This window comes from Malaclemys terrapin, chromosome 25 (genome assembly GCF_027887155.1).
Source record: "Malaclemys terrapin pileata isolate rMalTer1 chromosome 25, rMalTer1.hap1, whole genome shotgun sequence".
NCBI classification, from domain to species: domain Eukaryota; kingdom Metazoa; phylum Chordata; order Testudines; family Emydidae; genus Malaclemys; species Malaclemys terrapin.
In genome coordinates this window covers 8674901-8687022 of record NC_071529.1, presented here as the reverse complement: position 1 = coordinate 8687022, position 12122 = coordinate 8674901, and the positions used below count along the sequence as shown (strand labels likewise).

At 38.6% G+C, this 12122-nt stretch overlaps 1 protein-coding gene across 4 annotated transcripts in view; it reads right to left on the bottom strand.

Annotated features, from left to right (window-relative positions):
- Positions 1-2345: 2345 nt before the first annotated feature.
- The window catches only part of CDC27 (cell division cycle 27), a 54314-nt gene continuing 44537 nt past the window's right edge, over positions 2346-12122 (bottom strand). For all 4 annotated transcript variants that reach the window (XM_054014201.1, XM_054014202.1, XM_054014203.1 and 1 more), the window contains exons 17-19: positions 9810-9884; positions 7824-8004; positions 2346-5420 (exon numbers count right to left, since the gene is read on the bottom strand). In XM_054014201.1, coding sequence (XP_053870176.1) covers positions 5338-5420; positions 7824-8004; positions 9810-9884 — 339 coding nt within the window. In that variant the 3' untranslated portion in view covers positions 2346-5337. The remainder of the gene's footprint in view (positions 5421-7823; positions 8005-9809; positions 9885-12122) is intronic.

Genomic DNA, 12122 nt, shown 5'->3' with positions numbered 1-12122 from the left:
TTCATTGTAGAGAATGGTGCAGGATCATGGCTTTGAAATTTAGACCAATACAAACACTAAAGAAAAGCCCCTTCTGTTTTTATTTTCTAATCCTTTTCATTGCATGGCTGTGTCTTGAAGCAAATCCCATGATTTACATTACATACCTGTAGTGGGTATCTTTACCTCTAACTGTGACCTATAGCAACTATTGTTATTGGTGTCGGGTAGTACCTAAGAGCTGCACTCATGGAGCAGGATCTTGTTGTGCCGTGTGCTGTACATACACACAACAAAGAGAGCCAATGAGCATTTGGGGACAGGGACTTTCTTTTAAAGCCGCAGTAGGCATGGTTTGGCAGAGTAGGCAGAGAAATGCAAGGTCTCTGTGAAGTAGTTGGATGCAGCTACTGAAAGTCAGAAGTGACTTTGTGGCAAGAACCTAGTAAGTGGAATAGTGAATATAGCCTGGCTATGGTTAATAGTTTCAGCTGGAAACTTTGCTTGGGTAAGTTGTATACAAGGAAAAGTTTTATGTAGTATAGTTGCAGCCATGTTGGTCCCAGGATAGTCCAGAGCTCTGTGCCACTCAAAAGCTTCTCTCAGACCAACAGAAGTTGATCCAATAAAAGATATTACCTTACCCACCTTGTCACAAGGAAAGTGTTAGTTTTGTTTTACAGCTGACTTTTGTCTAATTTTAAGCTCCATTTTAGTTCAGATGTTAACAGAGCAGAAAATGGAGCCAACAGTCAAGGTATCTCGGATAGGAACATAATTGTCCATTATGGTATATATTTGCACCTTCCTTTGAAGCATTTGTTACTGGCCACTTTTGGTGTTGGGATAGTGGTTAGATCCAGTATGCAAATTCTTAAGTTATTACAAGTGAATATGGAAAGCAAAATCTTGCTTTTTTTGCTACAAAAGTTCAATACTATTGTTCATTTAATTTCAGCTAGGACTTTTCCCAGTGCTGCCCAATAAGTAGTCTGCTTCAGATTCAAATACTCCTCTGGAAACAAAATCCTTACTTGTATTATAAGGCTGGTATCTACAATGCAGTATTTAAACATATTTTGTCTGCAAACACTAAACAATAGTTTTGCAGGTTTGAATAGTCTTGTGCCAAAGTCAATATGTAATAGTGTCAATGGGAGCAGAGTACAGAATTTGTTCCCTATCAACCACAGACGGCTCTAGCGTATCAGATGGGAAAACAAAGGAGAGGAAGGCTTGGAGCCTTTACATTTTTGTCTGTATTTTGCATCAGAGCAGAGGTAAAATAAAACCTCCTATACAATTTAAAGTTGCCTCAAATTAAAGGAACAGCCAATTTAAAAAAAAGATGACTTGTCTGAAGGTGTTACATATTGTTGTAACAAACCTCAGGTTACCAAAATGGAAAGATGAGAAATATTTCAGGATTTTCTTTGTGCATTTCACAGCTCTTAGGGTAGTCACTTCCCCCTTCTCCATGTGGGTCTTTCACATGGTTTCAAAGCCTGGCATCAGTGAATGGGTGATTTTAGGGGGCTATTTGGTATTTTGGTCTGGACTACCTTTTCTCATATATAGATATATTATTTCTCCTCTTTCCTCGCACCAAATGATTGCTATGTTAATATTGTGGCTGGAGAAGAAGTCAGTGTCAAAATTTCACCCCACTATTGCGACCCTTAGTCACCAGAGAATATACCAGCCCTGTAAGCAGCACACGCTGGTGTGTCAAGAGCCAAAAGGTCTCTCTTGATCTTGTCTTCTGTCATGAAGGCACCTAGTAGTGTCCATTACCCAATAGATCTGGTAAGTATAGATTGTTTAAATCTCAGTAAACAAGTACATTCACTGTTATGAAAGTTCCACTGCCAAGTACTTGCAGATGGTTTCCATTAAACAAACCAACCCCCCCCCCCCAAAAAAACAAACAAACAAAAAAAACCCCACACCCACCTAACTCTTCAGACAGGTCAAGGACTGAATGGACAACACGATCAACATCCCACAGTTGATCCTTCTGGGACAGAGGTGAGGAGTGTGCGTGCATATGCATTTGTGCAGAACTCACAATGCCGCTTGTACTGGTTTTGTGCTTAAAAAGGCTGTCACAGAGTGCCAAATCCATCAAGAAGAAAAACAACTCAGTTTCCGTTATTCCAGCCTAGTAGGTCAACCAGCAGCACACAAAAGCAGCCACAGTTAAGCCCCAACCCTGAAAACACTTCACATGTGAGAAATCCCACTGAAGTCAATAAGGAGAGTGTGCTTGTAGGACTGGTCCCTAAGTGAGCAACTCATCCGCTTCTCGGGGAGGGGGGGGGGGAGGAGATGGAGGGATCCATACATCAAGCATCTGATCATAAAACTGTTTTTAAAAGTAGTTTATTTGGATTTCCACATCCTTTAATGAATTGCAAATATATTAACAGAAAAGACTTTTTTCTAAGACTGTACAATTTATGAAATAAGTCAGGAAAAGCAAAAAAAGGAAAAAAGACAAAAATTACATTGTTTCAATGCAAATAGTACACACCACACCCACGCTTTGCATTTTTTCATGTTTTTGTATTAATAAATGACAGTCCCCGAATTCTTCAGTGAACACATTTGCTCTAGTTTGGGTGTCAGAGCGCCTTCACATTTCGCCTCCCTCGCCCCTCAAAGAGCAGATAAGTAGATTGATTAAAATAATGGTTTTCATGTGGTTTTTTTTTTTTAAGAAGGTAAAATAGCAGCATGGTTTAAACGTAACTTGCAATTCTTGAGAAAAATAAAATGTAGGTGATGACGTACATCTAAAGCAGGGGACAATTTAATATTTTGAGCACAAATGTTCAGTTTAGAATTTGCATCCTTTTAAAAATCTTATCTGAGATAAGAGCCCTTTGCCGGGTATTTAAAAATGAATTCCAATATAACAGTTTACAACTTTTAAAGAACAAAATTGTTTTAAAAATTAAACGGCTATAAAGGAAATTCAAGGTATTTTTTCCCATATGGGGGATTTGCTAGTTTCCATCTCTGGCCCCCAAATAAACAAGCAGCATTTGTTTCAGGAAAATCCCCAAATTAGCACATGCGCTTTGAAAACAGACAAGGAATAAAACTAAGTCAAATTTGGGGCCTAAAACCTTGTCAGCAAGAACCATAATTTTCCAGCTCTCAAGTAGATGGGGCATGGGGAGAGAGAGAGAGAGACTCCTGCTTTTTGTTTAGAGAATGTAAACTTCAACTACCAAAAGGTAGCCAATTATACTGTGTAGCTAATATTCACACAGACTAACTCCAGATTGTACAATGTGTTATTTCTTTGTAACTCACTCTTGTGGAAACCCTATTACGGAGGTGCGAATCTTGGAGTGCTATAGCTGCTTTAAGACTGGGAGGGAGAAGAAAGAAAACCATGCAGATATAGGTAACTTTATAAATACTACATGTGAACAGCAGGTGAGGATACTTTACTATAGTACAATTCCTTTGGGGAATTTCAACCCTGGTGTTTTTCTTTTAAGGGCTGGTTTATCATGCAAGAGCCTAACTGCAATACTTCTCTAGCACCAAAGAAATCTTGCATCTAGTGCACTCTTTACTCAGCTGAAACACTTGCATGATTTAGAATGAGATTGAGTCCATTTTCAGCAATAAACAGATTTACAGTATTGACAAAAGCACAAAGCTTCATCCAATATCACCTCCCATGTTTTAGAGATTTTCACTAGGACTGGAATTCAGCGTATTTTCACTGCTTGTCTACCCACTTCAGAATAATGGAGAATGAGATTTTTTTGTGCAGGTGTTTTGAATTTTTTTCTCCTTACGGTAAAAAATGCTTCTCACAACCAAACAGTAGGCGTGATAGGACATGTTTGTACCTAATCTAGGACAAGGACACTAAAAAAAATATATATATATATATATTTAAAAAAAAATTAAAGTTCTACTAATGGTAACTAAAGGTCTTCTAAAAACAATATTCATTAAAAGGAAAGGAACAGAACAAATTTTAAGACTGATCACAACAAATATGTTGCTGTGAAATTTGAATCATTCCCAATTTATTGTGCATAATTTGCTCTTTAAAAAACGGTTATGATATCATACACTTTCTTTACGGTCACTGCATTAAGGGCACCAATCTTTGTTGCAGAGCGCTACAGAGAAAGAGAATTTTGGATTCTTTAATATAGCCTCGCTTTCTTCTCACAGAAACAGCCTCCAGGGCACTCAATTCCTACAGAGATAGAGTGAGAATTTTCTCCAAGTATCTTAAAGAATGGATAAAAAAAGATAATTGCACATTTTTGCATCCTGCTCAGACAACACTTTACAAAATAAGTTTTAAAAGGATACTGTCTTAGACAAATATTTGATACATCTTACTGTAAGGTTCTGATTGTGTTAAGGCTTACGCTGTCTTCCTGGCTTCTTTATCTACTTAGAAACAAGTTGTCACTGTGGCTTATATTACTTTTATCCTTTCAACATTACAATTTTATCTACATGTCTCTTTATTTTGCTCTTACAATAAACTTTTTATTCTCTGAGCATCAGAACCGAATCCAAGGGGCACCTGAAGAAGAGGCAACACATTAATGACTTGGTTCGCTGAAGTACTAAGTAGACAACAATTGACATTTTGGAAATTAGATGAATCAATTAACTCTTGGCTAGAATATTAAAGCGTTCTGTAATAGCTGCTATGGTGCAACGTGCTCCTCTGGCTAAGAACAAGTTTACCCTAAGTAGGGACACCGGATATGTTTTATATTTTGACACACACTCTGAATCCCGAGCATGTGCACTGTATTTTGTTCACTGGAGACACTGTGGCTTTAAGGTCATTTACATTCCCTGGCATTTAAGTTACACTATAATATGCAAAAGTTTGTAACCTGTCCCATCCTACACTTAACGCTGTCTTTGAGTAACTTGGAAATGGAAGTTCAGCACTCTGCTTACCAAGAAAGAATCAAACTAAGACATGTTTCTGGAGAAAGTACTAAGGAAGCAGTTTCTTGTTCTATTCCCACATCTATCGGCTCACTTAGAGCAAACCACAAGTCTTTCTTCCATGATAGCTTTCCAACAAAGGAGGAGTTGGAAAAAAAATATGTTTTTTTCCTCCTCAGAGTCATTTCATAAAGGTACAAGAGCCAACTAGTCAGTCTCAGTAGCAGCTAAACATCGCACTGCCATTAATTCGGTGTATGTTTAAAATCGGATGAGTGGTGCACTCATGGTGTCAGTGGAGAATAATGACAATGCTGGCTCAGTGATGTGAAGACCCAGTACGTGAAGGAAGGGGAGAACACAACAGTACCAATCACACATCCAAGCTCAGATACTGGCTTTCGGAGGTTAAAATTCATCACTTTCAACTGCATGGAGTTGCGTGTCATCTGCATCCGTCATGCTGCTCTCTTGGGATTCATCTGTGCCAACTTTAAAACACAAACAAGGGATTAGGCTCTTTGGTAGAAGACATGCACATTTTACATAAGCAAGTCCACCATATTAGAAAACAGTGGCAACAAGGCTCTATCATAGCTTATAAATATAGAGGGTTCCACACTCCCTCCTCCCCAGTAACTTTCCCCCACACTGCCCCCCATCCCTGGATTGTCTTTTCTAATCCCGTATGCCACACGGCCTCTCTCCTCTTCAAAACCAGTTCTTTTCACTCTCCCCTCCAGTGACCCACGCCAGCCTAACGAGATCTAAATAAAAGAGCTGAGAAGGGAATCAACATGATGTGCATCTTGCAAAAACAAGCACCCTCATTATTTTAAAGCCTTCTTAACCACCTCCTGTCAATGAGCTAGGAGAGAGACTGAGTAAGATCTGATCCCATTATAAAGTGAACGGGGAAGGCCAGACTGATATACCTACCTGCCCTGCCCCAAAGAGATTGATAGCTTGTAATGTTTAAGGACTACTTAGTATTTACAATGGTAAAGTGTTCAGAGATAGTGAAATTAAAACAGGATGGAAACAGGTTTTACTGCCATACTCTGAGCCCCCATGCTGCAAGTGACAGAGTGAAGTTTACAGCAAAAGAACGGACGCTAGTAAAAGACTCAGAAATGCAGGCTTATACAGACTTTAAATGTAAAAATCAGTTATTTGCAGATACTGTACCTACTCTGCCCTCATTCAGTTTGTACACTGGCACCGTCCAGAGCATGGTAAGGAAATGCATCTAACCCCTCCTCCCCACTCCCCCCCCCCATATTCACGGTGATCAGCAAAGCAAAATGAATGTTCATCTGGTAAGAAGCAGCTCTCAACAAGTTCTGTCCTTGTTAAAATTTGCAGTAAAGCAAGATAAATAGCTCAAGGAGATAGTCACTTTCTAAGCAGGTTGATTGTGCCTACCTGTAGTGCTTAAAGGTACATTTTAGGTAGCACAGTTTAGACTATGAAAGTATTTATCTGAATTTCCAAGTGTTTTGATGCCAAGGAAAATAGTTGTCCTTCATAATGCCCAGAAGAAGGCTGGGCACTTCCCAGAAGACAGACACGGTCCCTTTCTGAAAGCTTACTTTCAGAACCTTGCCTAGATGGGGACTTAAAGGTGTGTTAGAATGTGTTAGCCAACATGTTTTAAAAAGTCTATGCTGCCTCTACAATAGGCTCACCACATGCTAAAATGGTCACTTGGCAGTTTAGACCTTTGAGGTATCTTTTTCAGTCTGTCTGCAGAGTCAGGGGGATTGCACTGGTTTACATTTGGAAGGCTTTAAGTAATGTCTGGTGAATTCAAGCTTCTATTAAAAAAAAAAAAAAAAATCAAAAATTTAAAAAGGATCCTAGTACAAAATTTCTATGGTGCTTATTTCCAGAAGCTGCAGTCACCTCTCAAAAGTGTAAGTGCTCTGTCTCCATCTGCTGGGTGTAGATGAACTCTATACTAGAACGTTTAGATGAGTTTAGACAGAAGAACAAAAAAAACATTTACCATTTCAGGAAATAAAAAGCATGTTAAAAAACAAGATGCTATGGTTTTACTGGAAGGGGTTACTGAAATCAATGGGATACACACCAGCAATACATCTGATAAAGTTTTCAACACAATTTTACAATGGACTATAACAATTTGAAGTTCTATAGTATCGTTTTTGCCTAATGAAGAAAACAAAACGGTTCTTTTGCAACAGTCTATCCATCCATTTTCTAGTTCATGTCAAGCTCATCAATATTTATGACCATCCATACTTCTATATAAAAAGTTAGATGAGAAAGATTTAGGCCATTCCCTCTGGTGTATTTTTTTAGTGCTTTATTTTGCTTAGTTTCAAACGACAGGGCTTCTACAACTTTCCTCGAGAGAGAATTCCAAGGTCTAACAAATCTCACTATTAGGGGTATTTTCTCTTGACATCGAACCCAAGTTTTCCTTTGCTTAAGTTATCTCATTACACTTATGCTGCTCTGAGCCCTTGAAGAAGTCCATTATTTCCTTGCTCGTTACACCCTTCAGATACCTGAAGGATTAGATGCCCCTTTACTAGAAAGTTCAGGTTGCAGGGTGTATAATTATCTCGTAATAAGTATTAACAGTATTTATATAAGTCATATCTTATAACAGTTTATTAGGTCCTGGTCCTGCAAAGTTTAGTCCTTATATTAATATTAAATACCTAATCTCTCAAGAAATCCAACAATCTTTCACTAAGTGCTTATTACAAGTAGACCCAGCTAGACCCAGTAAGAGAATTGTTGGAGTCGCCTCTTGCTGTGCAAATAGGTAAGCAGTTATAGTCCGGGCTTCTGCTTTACTGAGGAACATAAAATCTTTCTACTAGAAAACCAGTTAATTTGGATTTTGATCTGGAAATACAAACCTGATTCATATGGATAACATTCGCTGATCTGCTCTTCTTGAGTTATCGGTTCCTCATCATCTGGAAGGTAACGTTTATCAATGGCCTCTTTGATCTGGTTGTTGGCTCCTTTAGGATCTAAATCCATTGCCCACGAGAAATTCATAAGGGCCAGATGAGTTTGACCCAGTTTTTTATAAACCTAAAAATAAAAACATTAACACTACATTTTCCATTAAGTTGCTACTTGATATCATTTTATCCAACACTGGCTTGTAGCCAATAGTTATTTTTAAGTGGTATTCATAATTCCTACTGTCATGCGAAAGACTGCTGGATGAATGGGACATTAGCATGCATTGTAAGCGGTCCAGGAAGGAACTGAATGTCTCAAAGAACTCTGATACAGAGCCTGTCACGGCTCTTGGGGACTGGATAGAACCCATTCCAGATTGGCAATGACCAAAAGACACCACCATTTAATGGCTACTTGGTGCTCTATGTGAAATGAATATGTCTCAGTCCACTTCCTAGTTTTCACGCCAGAAGTAGTCTCAGGTGATCCTCTTAAGGCTCTGCAGAACAGGGCTGAGGCACATTGGTGGGTGGCATTGCTACTGCCCATGCTGTATATTCTTCATCAAGAGAGGACTTCTACTACCAGAGCTATTAGCCAGTCTTCTTTCACAAGCATCTTTTTCTTTTCATTTAAAATAGGTTTGTCTTAGGAACACAAAAGTGAACCCCCCCCACCCCAAGCCCTTTAGGCAGCAATCCCTTTATGCTATTGCCATCATTAAACCTTTCAGAAGGAAGGTTTTATGCTTTAGTCTATCTGGAGTTAGAACATAAGGCACAGAGGGCACGATATAGCTCTGAACCACCGGAAATGGAAATCTCTGCAAGACAAAACTAACAGTGAATGTAAAAGAAAACTGCATCCATTTCGCTCAGTTCAACATTCTGAATATTAATACACTGAAATGTGAAGACATGAGTTTTCATTTAATTAGAAATAAAATGTACTAAAAAGGAGATGGAAATTGACTTCTCTCAAACATCCAAGGCCCAATTAGGGAACACTACAGCAGGTCCAAAATGAGCAACATAAATGAATAGGGTGGGAAGTTGCAGGAGGTGGACTTTGTTAGTGGTGTTACTGTGCGGCTTAGTGGGTTAAGCACTAGATTTGAAAACCCCTAGACTCCCAATATCCAGAGGTTCAAATCTCAATAAGGCGGATTCAACTTTTCATTCTTCCAAAATAACCTGGTTCCGTGTAGTTGTTGTGTAGGGATCTTTAGATGAAACAGAAGTCCTGCCTGCCCCGTGTAGGTGTTTTACACCCTATACTATTTTGCAGGCGTTCCTTGTTCAGCATTTCTGATATAACAGACTAGAATGTGATTACAATAGGTTTCTATAAATGTATGTCTAAGATGACGACATGAGTTGAGATAGGGCTCTATCCTCAGATGAGGTAGGATTCTATCCAGCACACTATTTCTGCACCATTATTGTATTGAGCAAATCTCTGTACTTTTAGAGTCACATTTTCAAGGGAAGGTGCAGCAGGTATGCACAGAAAATCATGCACCTGTTTTCATACAGGTATTTTTGTATCGATCTGTTCCATAGTCCTTAGAATACACTGTCCTTCAAGGTTAAACAACAGTGGTGCAGTTATGGTGGGGATAAAGGATGCTGGTGGCATGGTGAAATCAGGCTTCAGGCTCCAACAACAGAAGTAATTCTTTCAGAAATAGAGCTCTACTAGGACAAGCTCAAACAACCCATTTTGATCAAGAACTAATCTCAAATGCAGTTGCCAGTTTATATGTGGTGAGGCATACATGGCACTGTGGGAATTTTCAGAACCCTGTCCAAACTGGAAGCAGCTTCATGATAGTGAGAAAACTAGTACTTAGGCTTGTTTCTCAGCAACAAAGGAAATCACAGGTACTTATGATCACAGCTATATTTCATAGAACTATGTTCAGTTTTTACCTTTCCTATTAAGAAGTAAACAAGAGACTCTTTGGGAACAATCTGTTTCAGTTCTTCAAGTTCTTGTAAAGCAGACTAAAAGAGGGGGGAAAAAAAGTTAAATGGTTTTCCCAGTAAGTTTGAGCCAGTATCTGCATCACTCCACTTTTATTACATCATAATAAACTGGTTAATTAAAAAACAAACAGTTAATTCATGTTTTTTTTTGGAATCCATCTTGTTAACCATATAGAAACCTCAGATGCTACTTTCCTCTGAACAACCATTGCACAATCAAATGTAAATAATGATTTTTTTCTTCCAATTTGATATGGTTTTAAATCACTGGAGTGATTGTTTTGGGTATCTTTAGTTAGTTTCCTACTTGGTAGAAGAATTTCAGATTTTCCATTTTTAAACTAAACTAATTAGTTTCACACTTAGAATGTTCATCTGTGCTGAAAAAAATAACTCCAGGGCTTCATTGAGATCCTTACCATGAGAACACAAATGCAAACACCAAATTAATAGGCAAATAGCCCAGATTATATTTGCAACCAACTCCCCCTCCAATATACTGAGCTTCCACAAATCAAGAAAAATAAATGCTTTCACTAGGCTACACTCTGCCATTAAGTTTTACAGTTTGAAGTCAATGAGACTTGTGTTCCTAACCACTTAGGGTGCTTTTGGAAATTCCCCCCTTAGATGTCTAACTATTGGCTTTTAGGCTCTTGTTTTTAAAATTATGACCTACTTATATAAGAGAGTTCACAATAATGTTGTTAATATATTCAAAGTTAAATAACTTTTCACTGTTAACACTGAAGCAGCTTTGTTTTGAAGTGACAGATTTCATGTTACCAAGAAAAAAGCTTAAATAAAGATACAATTTTAGCTTCTGATCCTGCAAACACTTATGCACATGTTTAACTTTACTCAGATGAATACTCTTAACTTCAAAGGGACTACTCATGTGCTTACAGTCATGTATCGAGTTAAGTGTTTGCAGGATTATGCCTTAACCCTCAATACTTTGTTTATTAAAATTCAAATGTAAGCAAAAAAACTGAGAAGACACCCTACCAGTAGAATTTAAAATCAAGTAGGATTTATAATTTAGTTCCTTATACATTTTAACGGTGCAAGGCATAACTAACTTTTACACTCAGTCTGATTTAAATCAATCATTTTTTAAAAACTGCTGTACAACGGGCAAATAACTTGTAATGGTAAAGTGACAGCAAGGATAAAAAAGATAGTACATAAATAAAAATCAGGCAATTCAAAGAAGTGCAAAGTCTCTGACACCTGAACAGCAGATCACTGATATGGTCTCCGGTGGGATGAGTGCGGAGAGTCTCTGTTCTATTGAAGAATATGGGCTAACAGACGCTACTGTCAGACTGCTACCGCACGAGAGTGCAGTTGGTGAGCTCAGACAGTGCAATGTGCTAAATTTCATGGCATTTTGGTTACATTAAAAGAAGTTAAGGGTCTGATCTTTTTAAATCCAGAGATTATTTAAATGCACATTGCTGCTTGTGCAGTTAAATTTCCTTCTTGTAAAATCTAAGGCTGAAGAAGGCTGGGCACCGTCAGCAATTGTATATGTACTTCCTTAGGAAAGAAGTGTTTTTGGAATACCTTCTGTATCTTTTCTGCATCAGACTACATTTGCTATTTTATTCCCATTGGACACCTTCCTCCAATTTTGGTTGCATTTCTCCCCTTCATCTTATTTTTAAGAATTTACACCAGGACTTTGTGTTAAAATCCTTAACTTTAAAGTGTTTTAAATTGTCCTACATTTAGGAACTTCAAAATGGAGGTTCTCACTATCAGTGTAATTTCTTCTTGTGTATATTACAATAAGGTCTCAATGAGCCAGACTGTGGTCCTGTTTCCTCAGCTAAGCAAGACAGGAAGGGGACATAAGGACCCACCAGCTAGACTTAGGCCATGTCTACACTAGCACTTTTGTCAGTATAATTTAGGTCACTCAGGGATGTGAAACACCCCCCCCCCCACACACACACACACACCCCGTGAGCAACCTAAGCTACACAGACAGAAGCGCTGGTGTGGACAGCGCTATGTGAGAGGGAGAGCTTCTCCTGCCGACATAGCTATGGCCACTCATGGAGGTGGTTTTAGGATGTCGATGGGAGAGCTCTCTCCTGTCGGCATAGAGTGACGACATGAACGATCTTACAGCGACACAGCTGCATCGGTACAGCTGTGAGCTCACTAGTGTAGACGTGGCCTAAGTAGTGGCATGGGACGGAGAGCACCACACTCATTCTCACAGGTATAGTAAGTACCTATAGAACA